Genomic DNA, 22556 nt, shown 5'->3' with positions numbered 1-22556 from the left:
GGATTCAATTTTGAGGATAAATGATACCTTAGAGCCCCTGTTTATTTGAGGACAAAGATTTTATTAGAGAAATAAATGGGAGGAAATAGCAATTTTTTTTCCAGCCTGTTTAAAATTGCAGCCTGATATTGCAGATACAAATCTCCATGTGCCTTAGAGTTGAAGAATTTATTTGATTAAATTTATTAAGGGTGCCTAAATGACCATGACAAACATCACTGTGACTTGACCATGCCAAAAACATATGAAGGTGTTGGAGAGCTCCTTGTAAATGCTTGTCAAGTCACACTGAAACCCAATGTCTGTGTTAATACATTATATTAATAATAACATTGCTGCCCTCAGTAGGGAAAGATCACTCCCTGAGCTGTTTTAGCTGTATTTATACCAGATTCAGTCATCCTAAAAAATGTGCTTTTGGGTAGGATGTAGCTTTGAGAAACACAGAATGAAAGTGTTGTTCTTGTGCCTGCAGCAGTGAAACTGGTGTCACTTAGAAACTGATGCAGCCATTGGAAATGTGAGAGCTAATCTGTAAAATTACCCTGCCGGGGAAGCACTCATGTAGGTTTTAGAAATGCACTTTGCCCTGTATTGCTTTTGTGCAGCTGGTTCAAAGAAGGGTTTGGTATTTGAGCAGACAGACCCAGTTTGTCACCACATCTCTCTTACTCACTGATTATTTGCTCTGCCTTCAGGAGAACACGCTCCTTGCACGGACCATGCCCAGTGACCACGTTTGGACCAAAGGCCTGCATGCTGCAGAATCCTAAAACTATTATGTGAGTACTCATCCCATCAGTGGCACTGTGCTCCTTCTGTGGCAAATAAAACTACTTTGCTTTTCCTCTGATTCCATTTTTTTCACCTTCTAATCAGCATTGTTTTTATTTTACCTGGTATTCAAAAGGTTTTCATGTTGCTTGCCATCCTGGGGTCACTTTTGCCAAGTTGGCATGGTCTGCAGTCCATAGTTTGGTGTCTAAAATGGCAACTCTCATATTTCCAGCTCAATAAAAATTATTCTAAGCACTGCAAGGGGAGGAAGAGGAACTGTTCTGTGTGCTGTGAAATCTGAAGGAAGCCTTCTCCCTCCCTTGGTGATGATGTTTGAATTTGTACTTTCAATTTTTGTTTGGTCTCTGGTGCTTTTAGTTACAGCCAGTTTGCTTTTGGACTGTTGATAAATGTGGAAATAAGGGCTGGTTTCTGTGTAGTGGGCAAACAAACATTTTAATTTTGTAGGTTGGCTGGCATGAAGTGTTGCTTTCTACACCAGGTGTTGTCTGCTTTATAAAAGGGGTCTTGACTTGTCCGGGTGAGGAATTTCAGGGTTTAACCAAGGTAGTGGTCCCTGGTTTTGGGGGACCCTGGCACAGAGAAGCTGTGTTGCCCCACTTGGAAGTGTCTGACACCTGGTTGGATGTGGCTTGGAGCCACCTGAGATGGTGGAAGGTGGGACTGGATGGGCTTTAAGGCCCTTCCAACCCAAACCAATCTGTGATTTTTTCCCCCCTTTAAAAAAGTTTTATTGCTCTTCCAGTTAACTATAAGACATTGCGGTCAATATTTATTTGCCTAAATAAACTTTCTTGGTAACTTTTCCTGGGCAAGTGTAACACAAATCTGTCCCTTTGGCAACTCAGAGCTTCCTCATTCTCTCCTGGTGCTGTAAAGAGCCCTGGAGAGCTGCAGTGCAGTGGAAAGCCTGCCCAGACTGTATTTACCCACCTGACCTGGGGCATTACTCTTCACAGGGGCTGGCCCAGGCCAGTTATATAAGGACAGGGACAGGATTGTGCCAGGGAAAAACTTGGGCAGGTGGGGCTGGGAGCAGAGCTGCCCCCAGGCTGCTGAAGGCAAGGACTGTTTGAAAAGCAAATTGTAAATTACTTTACTACACACAAGGTTTTGTGGGTTTTGAAAACAAGCAAAACCTTGTTGGTGTTTTTTTCCCCTCTGCTGTGGGTAATTCTGTTAAACTCTCCTCACTGGAGGGATTATTTTTAACAGAAAATCATAGGTTTTTACATGCAGACATAAATTAGGGAAAGTTGGGTGTCTCTTCCAATACAACCAGCTGTAAAACTTGCAAACCTGCTTTTTGATGAGCAGATGAATTGAATGTATACTCAGTGAAAAAAGCATCAGGGGCTTGTGCTCTTGTGAGAAGGGAAAATCAAAATACCTGTTTATTATGTGCCTCAAAGATCTGGAGTACAAGTTTTACACAGGACTTTTTGTAAAGCCTCACAACTTTTTATCAGAACTAATTGAAATCTTCAATAGAAGAAAAAAAAAACATTTTTCAGGGAAAAATGTATTATTTTGAGGTTGCAGTTATTAATAACTGACAAAAGCCTCAGCCTTTTATTTTATTTGGAGCTGTTTGCCTGAGCCCTGCAAAGAAACATGAAGATCTTAAAACAAGTTATGAATAACCTTTCATTCAGTATAACTGCATGGAATTGGTGAGTAGAGCTGAAACATGCAGACTGGTTTTTGTTTGAATTAAGTTGGTGCTAGTTCTGGGTTTATTCAGTGCTGCAATCCGTAGTTCTTGTCAGCATTATTGATATTAAAGCCCTGCATTATCCTTTAGTTTCTGCTGTGTTTGTATCTCAAATGTGAGCACTGAAATAAAATTAATTTTAAATTTACATTAAGCTGTTTGATGTAGAGTTTTGGATAGGGAAAAAAAATCATGCTATGACTTTTTCAGATCCTCTAATTGAATGTTTCTCCTTTGAATCAGCCTAAAACAAGAGGAAAGCAGCACTGTGGTGTCAGTCAGTTGAGGAACGTGATCTGAGAGCTTTTGTGATGTTCCTTTTCAGGTCCCTGTTGGCACAGGTCATTCACAGGGCAGCAGGGACCAGAAATATTGATTCTGGGTTATCACCTGCACATAGTAAAGCACAGAAACCTCACTGCAATGTGAATTATTGCCTTGCCCTCAGAAACACCAATGCAATGTGAATTACTGCCTTTCCCTGCCTGGTATGTAGGGCTGTGTGGCCTCCATACTGGAGGATGTATTTTTTCCAGGTCAGAAACGTGTCAGATTGAAATGTGGTGATGTTTGGGGTTTTTTTGGTCCCCCAGGCACATTCAGGATCCAGCAAGCCAGCGGTTGACATGGAACAAACCTCCCAAGAGTGTCCTTGTGATTAAAAAGATCCGTGATGCCAGTCTGCTGCAGCCCTTCAAAGAGCTCTGTGTGTACCTCACTGAGGTGAGAAAATATAAATTACACCTCAGCTCTGTCCAGTTGCTGATTCTGTGAACAATTTGTGCAAACAAATCTTTAAACCCACTGCCACAGGGTGTACTAAAAAAGATGCAGAAGTTAAGATTCATACTGAAGCTTAAAACTATTAAAGTAAAAACTTCCATTCTGTTTGCAGTTCTAAATTACGGGAATGGGATATAAAAAGCTTAAGCCTTTAAGCTTTGAGCAAACAGAGCAATGTTGCTGTATCATGTAATCTGCAAGCCAAGCTTTAATTTATTAAATGGTCTGTGCATGCTGCAAAATTCTGGTTAGGATCAGACCATACATTAAAAACACCCAGCAGATGCAGAACACTACTGTAAATAATACTTATATGTCTTAAATTAATGGAAATTATGGAAAGAGTCAAACGTGTTTTTAGGAGATCCCTCACAAGCTTCTTTTCTCTCTCTTCAGGAGAACAATATGATAGTGTATGTAGAAAAAAAAGTATTGGAAGACCCTGCTATAGCTAATGATGAGAATTTTGGACCAGTGAAGAAGAAATTTTGCACCTTCAGAGAAGGTATGGAAATGATATCTTGAAAGGACTGTTAGAATGTAGTTTTTTTTGGCTTGGTGTTTTCTTAGTTGTTGGGTCAGATTTGTAAAACTCTTGTCTTTTGCAGAGTTGTTGTTACAGCTTAGTTGTGCTTTTTTATATATTTGTGAGGGAGTGTTTGCATGCTGCAAACTGTAATTTTCCTTCCTATTTTTTGTTAGGAAATTAAGATTGTGGATACAATTTAATTCAAAACTTTTTATTTCAATGTTCCTTTTAGACTATGATGATATCTCCAATCAGATAGACTTTATCATATGCCTGGGAGGAGATGGGACCTTACTTTATGCTTCTTCACTTTTCCAGGTTGGTTCTGATGGGAAATAGACCCTAAAACCTTTTCCTTTGGAAGTATTTAAAAGTGCTTTTTTCCCCTCTTTGTTACTGAGTTCAGGATTTGTCTTTTGTTCTTCATTCCCTCTTTTTTACCTTGTGAAAAGAATGTCAAATGTGTTGTTTTTTTATTAAGCACAGTTGAAGTTTCATCAATAGTCACAATATTTAGAGGCAAATAGTTGAAGTATGGATTGCTTTGACTGAGTAGCTTTAAAACTCTTTTCTTTATTGATAGGGTAGTGTACCTCCAGTTATGGCTTTTCATCTGGGATCCCTTGGATTTCTTACTCCATTTAATTTTGAGAATTTTCAGTCCCAAGTCACTCAGGTTATAGAAGGTAAATTTAAGGGGACAAGGTGTGGTGTTTGTGTGTTACTTTTCTTAAGCAGCTCTTTTAGGTTGGCCCTTAAGATTTGAAACTTGAGATATGTATCTGAGATGAAGAGAAATCTTAAATTAACAGAAATGTATCTTGAATTACCACAGATGTATCTTAAATTAACAGAAGTTTTGCATTGCATTGACCCATACAGTGCTGCTCTCTGTACTGCTCTGTAAAGGAAAAAGGCTAAGAAATAACTTTATGGAGTAAATAAGTGTAAGATAATGTAGAATTTATGTTAAATGGCAACTAAACATAGAAATAAAGTGCAGTGTTTAAATACTGAAAGTCAGGCAAATAAAATACTTGAGGAAATGAATTCTTTGTTTTTTCAATATGAGGTTATTTGAGTTGCATCCGAAGTAGGTTCCTGAAAAGATGTATAAAACTCTCACTAGAATGTTATCTTTTAATACATATTTTAATGCTTTAATTTTCTTTAAGCTTGGCTTTTTTGTTATTGAAGTTCATATGAGCCCAACAGTGTTTTCCCATTTTAATCATGTCTATATAAAATTTAAATTTTCTTTTTACTTAATGAGAAAAGTGGGAAGGAACTGGCTTGAAATTTGATTTTTATTTTTGCTCATTGGTTCTAAAATTCAATTTTGAGCTTCAGCCAAATGTAGCCAACTATGTTGTGAATGAAACTGGGAATATCAAAAACTCAGGAATAGATGGATGGCATTTCATAAAGTGTGTTAGTCATTGCTGGGGTTATTGCCTGTGCCAGCATCTCATTTTTGTGTGTTTTCCCTGTGTTTCCCCTCCAGGCAATGCAGCTCTCGTTCTCCGGAGCAGGCTCAAGGTGAAGGTAGTGAAGGAGCACAGGGAGAAAACCACAGTGCAGAATGGGATAGAGGAAAACGGAGTCGTGTCTGCAAACCTGGAGAAAGAAGTGGGCAAGCAGATTATGCAGTATGAGGTCAGAGGGCAAGACAAGCCAAAAGAGCCAATCTATTATTTGTAATTTGTACTTGTTTCATTGAAACTCTCCCCCAGGAGTGTGGGGCTGGCCCTTGCTGCTCCAATTCACAATGTGCTCTAAATGCTGAGCAACTGCTGCACACATTTCCTTTATGCAGTCAGAAGTGCTAATCTCATACTTTGTTATAGAAATAATTTCACAGATTTGTTTAGGCTGGAAAATATCTCCAAGCTTGAGTCCAACCTTCCTTCTATTTTGAAAACAAAGTAGTAGTTCTAAAGTCACACACACCAAACATTTTTATACATGAAAAGAAAAGCCCTGCACGTTGTTAGTGACCAGCTCCTGGGACTAATTCTTAACATCTCAAAACTTCAGCTGGCACTCGCTAGGACAGAAGTGTAAAGAGTCTTAAATTTGGAGGTACTAAATCAGCACGAATTTTTAGGAGACCTGGAAAACATGTTCTGTTTTTGACATTAATTTCATTGCCAAGGCAGCAGCAGCAGGCTGGAGTAATGCTTGGTGTCACGGCAGGTCCTCAATGAAGTTGTGGTGGATCGTGGCCCTTCCTCCTACCTGTCCAACGTGGACGTGTTTCTGGACGGGCACCTGATAACCACAGTGCAAGGAGATGGTGAGTACTGCTGGAGCTGTCCCAGCTAAGGTGCAGGCCACTGCGCTTTCCTGGAGGATTTTCTCTCATGGAAATAGAGCTCTAGTTCACTGCTGACAGCAAACACAAGTGTGCAAAGAATGGGTGTGTTCATTCCCACAGTGAAGCTTTAGGTGCTGAAAGATTTTGTTCATGGGCATGTGAGGGCAAGTAGATCTTTTTTGGGGTATTATATTTCAGGCTAAGGGTAAGAAATAGCTGAAAAGATTGGCCTGGGATTTGCTGAAGGCAAACAATCTCAACTTATGAATGACAGGAGTTAATCTTTAAAGCTCTTACCCTTAAAGAAAAAAATGAAAGTCACTGTTACAAAAAATTGTGTAATCTGAGTTTGTGCAACTTCTGAAACCACGAGGCAGGGTTGGGGTGGGTGTTTCTCACTTTGTGTGTGTTGGGCTTCAGTTGAGCTGCGAAATCCAAGTGGAGAGGTTCACTTTCCTAGCATAGGATTTATTGGTGTCCCCCAAAGCTGTCCCTGGTTCAGTGCTGATTGCCCTACCTTGCCCTGTTTGCTGTCCCCAGGGGTGAGGGTGGGATGTGTTGGTGTTCCCCAGAGCAATCCCTGGTTTTTAGAGCTGATGACCCTGCCCTGTTTGCTGTCCCCAGGGGTGATCGTGTCCACGCCGACCGGCAGCACTGCGTACGCCGCCGCAGCTGGAGCCTCCATGATCCACCCCAATGTCCCTGCCATCATGATCACCCCCATCTGCCCCCACTCCCTGTCCTTCAGACCCATTGTGGTTCCTGCTGGAGTGGAACTCAAGGTTGGCTTCTGTGTTTTTATTTCTCCTTGAGAATTAAAAACTTCTGGAGTGGCCACAGGAGTGTGAGGAGGGTGGGAAGTGTTGAGTGGCTCCTGCTTGCTCCCACTTGGAGCAGGATCAAACCAAGTCTGGTTCAAGATTGTGGCTTTCTTTAGAAGAATTTACCCACTAGTGGAATACTTTACACTTTTCCTACTGGATTGTAGCTCTGGAACATTCTACAAAATGGGAATTCCTACATTTGCATTCAGAAAAATGTTCCATAATCTTGGCTGAAGTGTCTGTAAGTGATCAGCTCTGAAGGGAATCAAAAATTCTCCTTTCATGCAGTAAGAAATATTGCAGATCTTAAGTATAAACGGGTCACATTATCTGCAATTCAGGATTTAGATTTCTTAATGTTGTCTTGCAGAAAAAAGACATTTAATAACTGAATATAAATTAGACTTGGTTGATGGGTAATTTGGACAAATACTCTTGTGCAAGGAAGAACCCCTTTCTCCTTTTGTCTCTGTTACCAGCCTGCTTAAATAGGAAGGGAGCTGATTTGGAAGGGCTCCTAGAGGTGTTATAGGATTAGCATTGAGAAATGAGCATGTTGTGGACTTTCTATTCTTGTTTTAGAACATAAATTCAAGGTTTATTCATGGCACTGCTCTCAGCTCACACTTACCTTCATGTTGGTGGGTGTTACTGGCCAGTGGCTAATTCTTTTATTAGGAATGTAATTTAATTAGGAGCCAAACTTCCTAAATTTGACAGCTTTGGATTCATTACATATTAAAATCTATTTTTCTGGATCAGCTTTTTAATTTTCCTTGAGAGAGAAGTCAGCTCCTGTAACTGAATTAAAGCATGAACTGGCTGGAACTGGAGGGTTTGTGTGGGTTATAAAAATGGGATTTACTGCCTATAGAAAAATACATGTTTATAAACAAAAAAGAGAGGTTTGGAGCTTGATTGGTGTTACTGCACTGCTGCCATGGACAGCTGAGAAATTCAGTGCAACTGTGGAGTTCCAAAGACTCAGCTCTGTACTCAAAGGGAGGATGGAAAAGAGGTGTTTGTTGTTCTAGAATTTTGGACCTGAAGTTCATCTGATTCCTATTTTTCAGATTATGCTCTCCCCAGATGCCAGGAACACGGCTTGGGTTTCATTTGATGGAAGGAAGAGGCAGGAAATATGCCATGGAGACAGGTCAAACCTTTTTTCTGATTGTGTTATCTCTAAGTATAAAAAAATCCTGATTCATGCAGCTCCCTCATTCTCTAACATCTGCCAAAAGGGTTTTTGTCAGTGAAGAAAGAAGCTTTTATAAACCCTAACACCTCCTAGAGCACAAACTGCACTAAAAGGATTTAATTTCCAACTTGAGTTCTTTAGATCTTCCCAAAAAAAGCAAATGAAATGTTCAGACTCTGTAAACATTGCATGCTTGGCAAGGAAGATGGGCATATCTTTAGAAAACTGTAAACTTTAACTTCAAGATAAATCCTAAGAATTCTGAAAGATACAAACCAACAGGAGCTGACTGTGAGCATAGGTGCTGGAATACTCCACATGGATTAAACTGGGTTAACTTGGAGTGGTTGTAGTCACTTGCTCTGGCCTTGAGTGAGCAGAAGGGTGTGAAGTCCCTCAGTTTTGAGTTCAGTATGTGGTGGTAGAGGCGATTAAAGGCAGCTCTGGGAAGGAGGTTGGCAGATTTTTTATTCAGGATGCTCTTTTTCCTCTTGGCCCACACAAGTTGCCATGAAGGAAAATGTACAGCTGGTGTAAGCCTCCATCCTGAACAGGTTTTATTTCCTCTGAGCTTGGATCATCTATAAAGGAGTTCAGGAGCCCAGTAAAGATTCAAACACGAGTTTTGGCCCTTGGTTGCACTCTGGAATCCTTGGGCTTGTTGCTTAAAACCAAAAGGCCAAGGTGGTGCCGTGGGTTTCCTTGTCCCTGTGTGGGTGATGCCAGAAGCTGCAGGATGCCGTGGAGGGGTTCACAGACATGTCACAGAAGGAGTCCCCAGAGCTCTGCTCGTTATTTGAAGCCCAGCTGAGACCAGCATCAGTTCTGATCGTTGATCATGGCAGGCTGTTGTTTGGCAGTGAATAAGTTCTGTGCTGGGTGGGGACAGGCTGGGGTATGTTCAGATTGTTGCTGTCCCTGCCTGACTGCCCTGTGCTGTTGCAGTATCAGCATCACTACCTCTTGCTACCCCCTCCCCTCCATCTGCTTCCGGGACCCTGTGAGCGACTGGTTCGAGAGTCTGGCTGAGTGCCTGCACTGGAACGTCCGCAAGAAGCAGAACAACTTCGCCGTGGAGGAAGAAGAATTCTGAGTGTCCACTCCTAGCAGGGCTCATGGCAGTGGAATGTGGCAGAATCTCTCTCCTCTGCTTGGATTTTGGAGCTTTTGGTGTGGGCACTGCCCCAGAGCTGCCTTGTGGTTGTGGTTTATATCCCTCAGTGGCTGGGCAGGGTTGTGCTCCTTCCTGTCCACCTTGAGGAAGGCCCTGATGGTTCTAATCCAGTGTGAATTTCCTTCCAAAGGAGGAGTCTGAGAGTGGATTATTCCCGATTGCTATCAAAAACCACATCTGCAGATTTGATTGTAACCTCTGACTTACCAGTTCCATGGTAGGCTGAATGTAGCTACACCAGGGAAAAGTGGCATTAAAATCTCTTTCATCTTATAGGTTTGTAACTCGATTTAACACTGCTAGTAATAGAAAGGCTCTGAGTTTTCTTTAAAAAAAAAAAAACAACTCCTCTTTGTTATTTTAAATACACCTTGCCCAGAAAGTACTTTCTTACTTGCAAGTGAGAAACACCCACAAAGGATGTTTTTTATTAATACATGGAATTAGTTTTAAAAAGTATATATTTTTTTATGTATACGTTTCTCTCTCTTGTATCCATTTGAGCAGTAGTTGACATTTGGCTGTCAAGTCTGTGGAAATACCCACAAACAGCAGGGATGAGCATTAGTTATTACAGGTTTCTCTGGGTTTGTAGCTGAGCTGATTCACAGCTCTGCACTTCCTCTTGGTGGGAATCATCCATGTATTAGTTCTTCTTACTATGTTTCTTTGATTCCCTGGGATAAATGATAGCATTAGAGACTATCATGTTTTAAAAAAATAATTGTCCAAGTGTTCAAGAAGAATCTGGACTTCAATTGCTACTGAATTCTGGTTCCACTGTTGTACTGAAGAAAATATCCTATTCTAGATCCTGAATGCCCTCAACTTCCATGGATACCTTCCAACTCTTGGTGCTGAGTAATCCAGGATGGGATTCTGCATTGGTGGGCTGGAGAAAGGAGAGGACACATTCCCCGCGGAGTAGCAACGGTGCCTTCAGCACACTCAAGAGATTCTAAGTCTCACATTTACTTTTTTTTAAGATGCTTTCAAGCATTTCTAACTTCTCTCTGTACATACTTTATTGTATGTGTTTTGATGAAAGAACAAAAAAAAACAACCCGAACTGATTGGGGGAAAAAAGGGTTTGTACTGTACTTTAACTGCAAAATAGCAAGCCCGAGGATAATGTTTACATTTATGTTCTCTGTGGTGCAGTCTCTTGATCATATTATCTAAACTTCAGCATTTTCAAGTCTTGCTGCATCGCTCACTAAAGGAAGGGACAGGAGCTGTTCAATGCCTGTGGCAGAATCTTGCCAAGGAATGAATTTACTGATTGAGGTGGGATTTCCTTGGGAACTGAGTGAGAGTCTCTGCTGAACTTTTTTTCATGATTGTCTTACATTGTTTCTGTGGTCCAAAGTGGAAATTGGTTCATTTCCAAACTCTGCCTGACCTGTTGTTCTCTGGTGGTTTCAATAATGTCTCATCCCTTTTGAATGCTGCCCTAGGCTGAATTCATGAAATGCAGGTGAGAGCACTTTTCCAGAAAAGAGAAGCAAACTCTTGGGTAATGATTCAAATCACAATGAAAATGTGTTCATATAAATTAACACTTGGTTTGTACATTTTGTAAAATAGAGTATTGGTTTGATTTGGTCAAAACCAGATAGATTTTGGGATATCTTGGAGAATATCCAGAGAACTTTTGGGATTTATCTTTCACTTGAATCTGCAGTAATTGTTTTATCACTGTTTTGAAGCTGCTTACGGGTTTCCTAACTGGAGTATTCAGTTATTTGATAACTGGTTACTTTTTGAACTAGAGAAGTGTCAGGCTTTTTGCTTTGAAGCTATTTTATTTAAACATGCAATAATTGAGGGAAGGAACAGGGTATGGTGTCTAGAGAAACATGTGGATGAGTGGAGAATGAGTTCTAGGCACACTGGGGAGTGGAAAAATCATTTTGCAGAGGTGAAATGATTTATGAGCCTTATCTAGTATTTTTTTAAAGATGAAACTATATTCAGCACTTTTTATTTATGCTTTTTATAATAGTAAAGCTATTCTTGACTAAATTGCCGAACTTTTAATTTTCAGAATGCACAGGTCATTAAATCTGTAATCAAAGTGTACTGAACTACTTTAGATCTACATTAGACTTGAAATTTCTTCTTTCAGTTTATCACCTGCTGCAATTGCATTGCTGGCTCTGAGGCTGCTGCAACTTTGCTTGTAGGGAATTCCTGCTAAAAAAAGGCTTTTTCTGGGTGGCTGCTTAGCCCAGGCAGAGCTGCAGCCCTGGCTCAGGCAGGGGCAGGCACTCTGACTTCAGTCCAGGCTTTTCCTCCAAAAGCTGCCTTGATTCTCCTTGGCCCAGCTGCTTCCACAGCCCGGGTTGTGTTAATACATCACAAAGTTTATCTGAGTGTACAAAGTCCCTTTCCAAGGCTTTTAATCTGCAAACTGCAGGAGAGTGAGGCTGGAGCAGCCCTGGAGTTATGCATTTGAACTGCTCCAGGAGTGGGGGAGCTGAACCAGAAAAAAACTGGTATGCACCTCACTTTATTGGCAATAAAACCTTATTTTGCTGATGTAGCTTATTCAGAATAACTTGGTTAAACTGTGCTAAAAAATGGGGGCTTGCTGATTAAGAGTTTTTGATAAAAGGGTTTGTAAGTCACTGGCACTACAAATCCTTTCATCTACAAAGGGCCAAAATGAAAGCTGGGAAATTAATTTGTGGGTTTTTTTTTTAAAAAAAAAGTTACCCTCTGGTAGAAATTGAAGTTATTACCAATTGTAGTAAGGAATAAAGCAGTGTACTGAATTTTTAAAAGATGAAAAATCCTGTTACATATTGTTAATGCATTGAAAACTTGGTTTTAAATATTGTTGAGAAACAAAATATTTTTCAATCCTTTCAATAAAATCTTTTTGTAAAGTTGGATTGGTCGATTTGCCCTTTGACTGGGGAGAATATAAAAATTGTGAATTCCCAATCAGTTTCTTGGAACTGTGTGGGGTTTGACACTTTTCAAGGGACAGTAGCACCTGTTTTCTGGGAATACACGAAATGCTTTTTTGAATGTCTAATACCAGGTTTTCCTCAAAAGTCTCAAAATAATTGCTAAATTTGCTGTGCAAATTGTAACAAATCTTGTGTACAACCAGCTGGGCTGCATTACTGTTTTTAAAGGCCCAGTAATAGAAATAGGAGGAAAGAAATAGGTAAGGGCAGTACTGATCAAATAATCTGATAATTTGATATCCAGGAAGTTTAGAATTAAAAATGGGGTTTAAATGCTTGTGGCACATTCTGATGAAGTTCTAGATGCTTCTTCCCCAGAACTTGAGATTTATGGTGATGTTTAAGAGTATTCTGATTTCATAATTAATCTGTAACTCATTCCAACAGTTGAGAGAGATGCGAGGAGATGTCTTTTGCAGTAAAGCAGCTGCCTAAATTAAAATTGAGTTTTTGTTTGACAAGGAGATGCCTTTTGCAGGTAAATTAGTTGTTTTTCAGTGGAGTTTTTGTTTGACAAGGCACCTTGGACAGCGTTTTCCATCTTTCCATGCTTGGCTGGTGACAAACTCTTTGCTGTCCATGGTCAGAGGACTTTCTGTGACAGTGACACTGTGGCCTGGCTATAAAAGACTTCCATCACCTCATTCTGCCCCAACAGAGGCTTTGTGCAAGAGCAGAGCCTTCCCCTCTGCTCTGGGCATGCCCTGCTGCCTGGGCTTGGCTGAGAGAAGGACTGAAAACATTACATTGTGATCTTCAAATGTTTAATTCTTCCATCAACACTGGTGCCACTGGGATTTGTGGGATGAAGTTACAGAGGCAGCTGCTGCTCTGTCAGCCCCTGCAGTCTGGCCACACACCATTAACCTTCTCCTGCCTCCCCTGGGCTACAGATAAAGTAGATTTGATTCAGGTTTAGGAGATCAAGATGAGAAAAATACGTATTTGTTACAGAAGTTCTGATTTAGATGGCTAGGAAGAGAAAAAAAAATTACAGCACTTTTGATAGAGTCCTTCTCAATCCCCCTAATAAGCTGTAATAAATTTTTAATTTTGTTTTTTGCAATGTCCAGCTGCCTGCAAATAAAGCTGTGTCTGAAGTGAAGTGTAATGGCAATGTCTGCAGCACCCATGAATTCCAGTCCCAACCTCTTCCTTATTCAGTTTTGTAAGGGATTTCCCACTGAATTGGTGCTGTTCCTTGTGAAATAATTACCCGTACACAAACTGTGCTTGTACTTTATTAAAAAATAGCCAGTAGTTAAAGGTTTCAGTCAATAAAATACCAAACTTTTAAATTACAATATTAAAGGCATAATTGGAACAGTCCCCCTGGTATGAAATGGCACCTTGGTTACACTGAGGGAGGGATGTGGTTACAGCGAGTAGTTTTTATGTGTAGCTGGGGTTAAAAAAAAAAACAAAACTGAAATGTTCTAAAGCCAGAGGAGGAAAAGGAGCCCTAAACAGGGGAAACCACTGTCACCAAACCATCAGGGCTGGACCTGCTCAGCAGTAGATCCAAGCTGGGAAATGATGGCATCACAATCCCCTTCTAGACTTGGGTACAGAGGAAGGGTGTGCAAATTTCCTTCATGATGTTTGTGTCTATCCAGGCAAAACGCATTGAAAGGAGCACCATTCCCCTCTCACGTGCAGGTGTGAACCCCCTGTGCTTCCAAAGCAGCAGAGCAGGAAAAGGAGTGAGTGAAAGCTGTTTGGTCCTGTCAGCAAGATCAGCATATTTTGTTTTTTAAGCTCTGCACCGCCTGCACTACTCCAAGGAACGTGTGACATCTTCCTGAACCTTCTCCATCCTGGGAAAGTGATCCTTTATTGTCACCCTGGCTGCAGGTCCTTGGTCAGGTGTTCCTAGGGTGGCTTCACTCTGAGAGCTGCAGGGGGGAGCATGGGGAGGGCTCAGGAGTCAATCCTTCCATAGGAAGAAAACACTGTGGGAAGAGAGGGAGCTCAGTCAGCAGCACTGCAGGGGCTCAGTGACCCTCAGGGAACAGGAGCTTTAGGTTGTGTCACGTCAGTGCTCCCACATCCCTTTACTGTCTCTGTATTATACAATGTGAAATATTGCAAGTAGACTGAGATCTGCTCACACAGGTGTGATTTTTTGGACAGCAGCATTTCTTTCTCAGGTTGGCAGTAGCTTTCTTCAGGGAAAAGCCACACCTGTTCCACCCAACTTCTAAGCTTTGTCAACCTGGTAATTCTGAGGCTGCAGAACTGCTTGATTGGGTATCTGCCTTCTCCTGTGATTATCTCTAAGGATTTTCCTGGCTATTTCCCTGTGACCAAACAGGCTCCACCTTCCCCAGTGAATTTTTGGGGTACTTACTTCTCTCCCTCAGTCCCTGCCCAAAGCTGCGGTAGACATGAACCAGAGCCCAGAACAGAACAGATTTTATGGCGACAGAAATGCAGGAGCCAGTGATGAAAGCAGCTTCCAAGGTGTAAGAACTGCCTTTGCCCCACTCCCTTATCACCTACAGGAAAGGGAGACACAAAACCATCACCACCTCCTGCAACAAAGCCACGAAGCTACAACATGCAACCGGGCACTGAATTTCTTACCAGGTGGTAACTGGGGGAAAAGAAAAACCCAACTGGTCACTTTGAAACCATCTCAGTTTTCTGATTTTTATGATGTATGGACAGTGTGGAGTCCTGCTGTACTCTGACCAGCTCAAGCAGGCCTGGAATAATGGGAAGCTCCATTTGATAAACGGATCCCTGAGGTTGTGGGTGGCTGCAGTCCCTGGGTGTAAAATATGAGAAGCACTGGCCACTCTCATCATTCCAGCCCTGCCCAGGATGAACAGCCTGGCTTCCCCTTGCCCTCCTCTCTCCTCACCTCTTTTCACACATCTTGTGGGAGGTTCCCACTGATAAATGTTTTAGCAGTGTTACAGAGCCAAAAAACTGCCCCAAACTGAAGTTTTTTGGGTTTGCACTGCCTTGTTTTGGCTACAACAGGATCCACAGCTGTGGATGCTGCCTAGGAAATTCTTTAAAATACAACAACTGAGCCATGGTCAAATGCTCTGTCACCACTTGAGGGTTGTGAAGCAGGAGAGGCATTTTTGATGAGTTGTTTATCTTGAAGATTTTGTTTCATCTTTCCCTCATCATTCTTTGCAGGGACTTCCAGAGCCTCTCCCTCTGTTCAGTTCAAGAGCAACTTGACTTGGTTCCTGTCCTGAAAAGTTGATCCTGGAGAGGCAAAATGTGCTCTGCTCTCTTTAAATCCAGCAGGAGCTGCAGGGAAGGGGTGAGGCAGCACCTTTGGGGCCTGAGGAGGAGGGTGAGACCCCCAGCCTTGCTCCCCTTACCGTGTAGAGCAGGTAGATGAGATAAACCACCTCAGGCACATTCTGAATCAGAAATACCCACACCAAAGGTTTCAGCTCTTTTAAAATCTGAAAAATAAGATGAGATACAGCTTTTTAAGTCATTGCTATATACTCTATGAAAGCTGCATGTTTTTCATAACATTTCCAGTATTGGTTTAGCTGAGTTCTCAATTTTAGCTTTGCTCTCCACTTCCCTTCTCCACCAGTGTTTTTTAGTAGGAAATTCAGCTTGTTTTCCCGTGAGCTGGGCCGGGAGTGATGATGACCTTTCTCTCTGGGAACACTCAGATTTTCTCTAGAAGCTGAATGTTTTCATAGGTAAGAGACTGAAAGCTCCCTGTGACTTTTTCTCTACCTTGCTTTTTACTACAGAGAAGTACAGTCACTGAGGAGCAAAATGTGGGAGAAGCGAGAGGATTGAAGTGTCAGGAGAATTTAATTTCACAATTCACAATGGGACTTGGGAAAGAAGAAAAGGGACTGCAGCAGCCCTGTGCTAGGAGGGCAAGTCTGAGCAAAGGAAGGAAAAGCAGCTGAGTCACTGGGGGTGACAGCAGTGACTGTGCCAATGTTAGGATTGGATTTTATGTATCTGATCAGTACCAGATTCCCGCCAAACCCAAAAGTGACGTGTTTTAAAAGCACAATTTCAGCAAAACACATAGGGAGCTGAATTTCAGCTGTCAGGAATTTGTGTGGGTGACTAAAGCAAACACCCCAGGAGCCTAAAACAACATCCACCCCCAAAAACCCCTAAACTCCTTCCTGGTAATAAAAAACTCACTTATCTGATGTACTTTGGCCCTGATTCTGCAATCATTCTTGGAACAGAGGCTCAAGATTTCAGAGGACGTTCAGTCTGACATGAAAAATGACGTTTCAAGTTCACAAATCTTTAGGTTAACCTGGAAACTGTTTCTGAGATGTGAAAGAGATACCCCAATAAAGGACCCCTCATCTTTTTGGTGTGTTTTCCTAAGGATTTATGGCCTCACTCACTTTGTCTGTAACACTGTAATAATTTGGGGGACTGCTCCCGGTGTCACTCAGCCTTGGCAGAGAGGCAGAACTGCTCAAGTCAGTGTGATCCTCCAGATTTCATTAAAGTGATCAAGGACTGAGACTTAAACAATGTCCCTCAGAATGGTACAATGACAATGTGACTTTGTTTCATTCCGTGTGCTCAACTTAGATCCAGATTTAGACAAAACCTGGCTTCAGTATTGTGCTCTGCTTTTCTCCATCCTGATTCCCTTCCCTGAGCCTGTGGGAATCCCTCAGGGTGAGGATGGGCAGTGCCAGGGGCTGTGTGACCCCAGTGTTCTCTGCAGTGCACACTCACTGCAATGATGCCCATGGTGACCTTCAGGCAGGCCCAGACGATGCCCGTGGCTGAGATGATGTTGTGCAGTAAGGTGATCTCATGCAGGCTGATCAAGAGGATGCACAGGCACAGCTGGGGGAGGCAAACATTTGATTAAATCATTCTTGGAGACCCTGCAGCCCCACCAAAAAATATCTGCCAAAAACTCCCTGCAACAGCAAGTTGGGCACAGGTCTAAAAGCTGAAATTATTCCTCAAACAAGGACAGAAGTACTTCCCTGAATAATGGCAACCAGAAAGAACAGGGAGAGCAGATAAAGCAAAGTAATGGAGCAGTAAATAAGGATGAGAGGTGCTTACAGAAGTAACAGATCTTGGGTTCACTTCCCCTATCTGTATCCCCTCTATCTGTAACTTAATTTTCTGTCTTACTGCCCTGCTGGGCAAGTTCCCCTCTCCCACACCAGAATCATTTCCTCAATGCAGGAGGCATCTGGAAATCAGAAGACTGGAGGCTGAGATGGGCAGGAATAACCTTGCTCAGGAAGCCATGGGTGGGTTGGAGCTCCTGGATGCAATTGTTTTTAGGGATAAACTTCCCCAAAAGAAGCTTCTGTTCTCCTTTTGTGTAGGACAATGATAAAATATATTTTGATTCAGTTTTATGGACTTTAACTAAGCTAAGGCAAACACATGGAGCTACAACCATTATTAAGTTAATATAACAAAGGTAAGAGAGAGGATTGCTCTTGGAATGGAATAATTCAACTCAGCCAGTCCAAGATCTTATCAATAAAAGGGAAAAAGGGAATCTGGGGGCCAGAGCTCTGTACCTGTGCCTGCAGATCAAAAGTGAGCATGGAAAAGCAGAGGTTGAGCATGAAGTACTGGGACTGGCGGCTCTCCAGGGCACCCCCCACTCGGAATGCCATCATGGACTGGCTCTGGATGAGGATGAGGGCACAGATCACATCAAATGAGCCCACCAGCAGGATCAGCACAAAACGGGCCTGAGGGAAGAGAAAGAGGATGGGATTGGCCACAACAGGCTGGCACTGGAATCCAGCTGGAAATACAGACAGGAGTAACAAAATCTTCACAGAGACTGGTTCTGTGCTTCCTGTTGGAACAAATCAACCTTTCCCACTGGGGACAGGGGATTATTCTCAATGCTGGACTTGCGGAATTCCAAGAAACACAGGTTTGTGTCTGTTTGTGCCCACTTTGCTGGAATTAACACTCAGTTTCTCCTGCTTTAAGGATGGCTCAAGTGGCAAAACATCCTTCAGGATGTTACACTGATATGAAAATATTTATAACTAGAAATTATTGTGGCTCAGGAAGCAGAGTTACTGTAATCCAAGTCACCGTTAGAGTAGTAAAAAAAACCCTAATAGTACTTTTCACATTTATACCAGGCTTTACTTTGAAGTCCTTGTTTAATATTTAAACTGATGACTTGGCTGTGCATCTTAAAAGTAACCTGCATTTTTTGATGTCTGTTCTTTATTGACCCTACCAACCCAGTTTGCTACAGATAAAGTTGTTTAACTGAATGTCCAATTGATAAATAAACTGAATTGGCAAAGCTGCTTTTCTCCCCCTCCCTTGCTTGGCTGCCACCTCTCCTGCTGAAGAATAATTTTTGGATGACTTCACAGCAGGGAAGCACCTTGTTGAGAAGTATGCGATAAAAAGAAATCATTTCCTGGAAGCATAACAAGTGGGAATTTAACTACAGACCTCAGTAAGGCCTAGAATACAATCCTTTAATTTTTTTACTGCTATAAAATGCCAACAAGATAACCTGGAGTGGCATTATTGCATCTTTTTGTTTCCTTGCAGGTTCCCATAAATCTTATAAAAACACATTTATGAGCACCGGCTAATGGCTGTGCCCACAGACTGGGGATTCCAGTTCTAGCCTATGTTAGATTTATGTGACTTCAGGCCAGACATTTCACAGAGAGAAATCTGAAGCAGGGTAGGTGAAGGGTACATTTTACAGTAATTTTGTGTAATTCTTTGGTATTTCAGTTATTTTTGGGTGCTGCCATAAGGAAACTCAGAGAACAGCTCAGAGAAGATTTGCAGTTGTGGGTGTGCACATTTTGTTGTTCAATAGGGACAATTCAGCCTGACTCTCTGTTATCAGTAATAATAATACATTAATATATAACAATTTATATACATAATATATAATATGTATGATTATACCATGCATATAATTATTATATCCAATTACATATTATATAATATATACTATATATATAATTATATACTATATATAAAATATATATTATATATAATAAATGTAAAAAATAAGAACTAAATAATGAATATATAAGAAATAAATAAAAATAATATTTTATATATATATAACAGTACATATAGTATATATAATAGCATATTTTATATATAACACAATACTATTATATAGTAATATGTATTAATATATATAATAATTTATTTTTATATAAATGTCTGTTACCACAGACATCTTGCCTTCCTGATGACAGATTTTCAAACCCAAGCTGTGGGGGGAAGGAAAAGCTGGTTAAAAGCAGGACACTGACCAGGAGTTTTGGCTTCTGCTCAGCAGGGAGCACAGTGAAGTTGATGATGGACCGGAGCATCACAAGCAGGATGGAGAGCACAAACACAACGAGCTCCTGGCGGTTCTCCTGCAGGATGCCCCTGCTCACATAATACACACAGAAGACTGGGGAGGAGAGGGAATGTCAGTGCCAGCTCAAACAGGGGCAAAATTCCCTATTTTGGAGCCAAAGTGGATGGATCAAAGTGTCCCCGAGGCTCCTCAGTCTTTGTTCTTACCAAGGAGCTTGAATTGGGTAATTAAAACATTCCCCACTGTGTTTAGCACACAATAAATTAAATAATTAGTTACACTAATTACTTGTGAAGTAACACTGTGAAAAATGGAAGTGTATTATCCAAACTAGCAGCTGGGCTGGGTCATTCTATGAATACCACACTGAACATTATGTCCAGTTGTTTATTTGATTTAATAAAACAGCACCATTTTTGTTAAAGAACTGAAATCAAATCATCTTCCCACAGTAATTCAGGCGACTAAAAAGCAGTTTATTACTCACAAACACTCTCCACAGTGCTGCCTGTGTGGTCTGGCCACTGCACAGGGTTTGTGTGTGGAACTGAACATGGACTGGATTCAGTTTATTTAAGTGTGGAAATTTTGAAACACCCCACCCTGCAAACTATAATCCAAAAAATAACTGGGTGAGAACTGGTTTGAGTTTTATTTTTATAAAATTTTATCAAGCCCCCAGTCAGCTGTCACTGTGAATTTTATGCTTTTTTGGTAAAAAATAAAGCAAAGGCTTTGTTCTTTCACAGGATGCTGCTGCAAATTCTTACCACAGCCAAAACAAGAACAAATCTCTCTTTGCAAAGCACTGCTTCCTTAATTCTACACATCAACTCATCCAAATTTGTTGGGACATGGGGACAGCATTGTACAAATTTTCAAATTAAATAATAACTTCAGTCTCCCTAAACAAACCTTCAGTAAACGAACTTCCTGTTTCATTGCCCTTAACAGGGATTGAGAAAATGAAAAAAATGATTGGCCAATTACAAAGCAAATCATGTGATTTTCTGGACATGACCTCAGGAAGACCTGAAAGGCTTAAGACAGTATTTCCTTTTTTTGCAAATTCAGCTGCTAAATCCACAGAGATCTGTCCAAATTTGAAAATAAGCTCTTTTTTGGTCATCGGGTTTTTTGCAGAGATGGCATATGCACATGAAATTTACTGAAATCCTCGTGTTTATTATTTTCATGTTAACTTCTGTTTAATACAAAGGGACCCAAGACGTTTCTGCTGGAGCTCTAATTGGAAATACCCAAGGAGGGAAGCTTAGAGTGTGGACACCTGAATTCCCAGCACATTATGGCTCAGACACTAAAATAGGAAGTGGTGAGTTTTTCTGGCATAACTGAAAATGCAGTATTTCTTATATAATAGACTTCAGTTGCTCCTTAATCACATCATCATTATTATTATTATCATCATTGTTTTCATTATTTACTCTATCCAAACTGGATTTCTTACCAACTCCAACCAACTGAATAAAGGAAATGGTGAAATCCTCCTCAGTCTGGCGCACCAGTGTCTCTATGGTCAGCCCTATGACACTCAGTAGGGACAAAATAGTGACAAAGAAGTAGATCTTCACAGGGAATGAGAGCTCTGAACATGGTTTTATCTGTAAAGGGAGAAAATTCTTTAACACATCCTGCAGAATAAACTCGTTGCTGTTCGTAAAAATCACATTGGGGCAAGTGGGGTAAATGAGGCAGTGCAGGGTTTCCTTTGGGAAGAGAAACTCCACAACTGGAATAAATCTCCCAAACTGCTGAGGAAGGGAGTATTCTAACTTTATTTCACAATTAATCTCAGCCTAGATTTTCCCAGTTTATACCCACAGCCCTTGTGCCTCACAAGGCCATGGTGTTAAAACCCATAACATGGAGATTGCCAATGCCCACATATACATGTCAGAGCATGGAAATAACATTTTCCCACTCTTTTAATTCGAGAAAACTGTAAAGACAGGGCCAGCGTTCTCAGTAAGAATAAGTCCTATTTTCTTATATTAAAATACTTCAGGTGGAGCAACATCCACACAGGAATTTAACACTTGCTTTGTTCAGCTGGAGGAGACTGAGGGGGACCTCAGGATCTGCAGCTCCTCCTGAGGGACAGCTCCGATCTCTGCTCTGGGACAGGACCCTGGGAAGAGCTGGAGCTGTGCCAGGGCAGGTTTAGGTTGGATTTTGGGAAAAGTTCTTTCCCCTGAGGGTGCTGGGCACTGCCCAGGCTCCCCAGGGAATGGGCACAGTCCCACGAGCTCCAGGAGCTGTCAGGGATGCCCAGGGTAGGATTTTCGGGTGTCTGTGCAGAGCCAAGAGCTGGATAAATGACCCTGAGGGTCCCCTCCAGCGCAGGACACTCCACGACGCTGTCAGCAGAGCTGTGATAAGCCTCGGCGCGCGGACACCTGACTCCCTGATCCACCTGACTTCGGACGCGGATTTGAGCCGTATTTTTACATCCACCCCCCGGGCAGAGAAAAGCGGAAGACACCGGCAAGCTGCCCGCAGCAGCAGAGATGTACTCACGGGGCCGCAGGGCGTGGGGATGAGCTGCCGGTGCCGCGGGGTGAGATTGGGTAGGTTGGGCCCCGCCGGAGCCGCGGCGCCGCTGTAGGAGAGAGAGCGGGGCCGTCAGGGGGTCCGTACCACCCCCACAGCGGAGGAGAACCGCCCGCGAACCCCCACTCCCAGCACAGGCGCCTCCAGGCGAGGCGCGGGGTAAGCGCGGGGAGGTGCCCCCGTGCCGCGCGTGGTGTGGCCTGGCCCGGCCGTACCTGCCGTCCATGGCGGCGGCCGCACGTCCCGTCCCGTCCTGGCGGCGGGTCCTACATAGCTGCGGAGGGGTCCCGGCAGCGCTTCCGGGGGCCGGCCCGCTTAGCGTCACTTCCCCGGCACGGCCGGGGAGCGC

At 42.1% G+C, this 22556-nt stretch overlaps 2 protein-coding genes across 10 annotated transcripts in view; one reads left to right on the top strand and one right to left on the bottom strand.

Moving 5' to 3' along the window:
* Positions 1–12237, top strand: part of NADK (NAD kinase) — a 22083-nt gene extending 9846 nt beyond the window's left edge. For 4 of the 7 annotated variants that reach the window (XM_058855091.1, XM_058855090.1, XM_058855089.1 and 1 more), the window contains 10 exons: positions 699–782; positions 3106–3235; positions 3692–3800; positions 4057–4142; positions 4408–4510; positions 5329–5480; positions 6021–6120; positions 6766–6923; positions 8039–8121; positions 9112–12237. In XM_058855091.1, coding sequence (XP_058711074.1) covers positions 699–782; positions 3106–3235; positions 3692–3800; positions 4057–4142; positions 4408–4510; positions 5329–5480; positions 6021–6120; positions 6766–6923; positions 8039–8121; positions 9112–9259 — 1153 coding nt within the window. In that variant the 3' untranslated portion in view covers positions 9260–12237. Of the gene's footprint in view, positions 1–698; positions 783–2213; positions 2472–2837; positions 3001–3105; positions 3236–3691; positions 3801–4056; positions 4143–4407; positions 4511–5328; positions 5481–6020; positions 6121–6765; positions 6924–8038; positions 8122–9111 lie in introns of those variants that run through there. The other 3 variants (XM_058855093.1, XM_058855094.1, XM_058855092.1) reach the window with 3 other exon arrangements.
* On the bottom strand, positions 10377–22556 carry LOC131587347 (uncharacterized). Of its 3 annotated transcripts, XM_058855123.1 has the most exons (9): positions 22423–22556; positions 22175–22256; positions 21105–21258; positions 19584–19729; positions 17841–18017; positions 17026–17139; positions 15663–15749; positions 14669–14816; positions 10377–14270 (listed from the first exon to the last, which is right to left on the bottom strand). In XM_058855123.1, the coding sequence occupies exons 1-9, from the start codon at positions 22431–22433 to the stop codon at positions 14239–14241; spliced, it is 951 nt and encodes a 316-aa protein (XP_058711106.1). In that variant the 5' UTR covers positions 22434–22556; the 3' UTR covers positions 10377–14238. The 3 variants fall into 3 exon arrangements, with proteins under 3 accessions (XP_058711106.1, XP_058711108.1, XP_058711107.1); XM_058855125.1 differs by lacking the exon at positions 14669–14816; XM_058855124.1 differs by lacking the exons at positions 10377–14270; positions 14669–14816 and adding an exon at positions 14830–15026.

This window comes from Poecile atricapillus, chromosome 22 (assembly GCF_030490865.1).
Source record: "Poecile atricapillus isolate bPoeAtr1 chromosome 22, bPoeAtr1.hap1, whole genome shotgun sequence".
Lineage (NCBI taxonomy): Eukaryota > Metazoa > Chordata > Aves > Passeriformes > Paridae > Poecile > Poecile atricapillus.
This window is presented reverse-complemented; position numbering and strand designations above follow the sequence as displayed.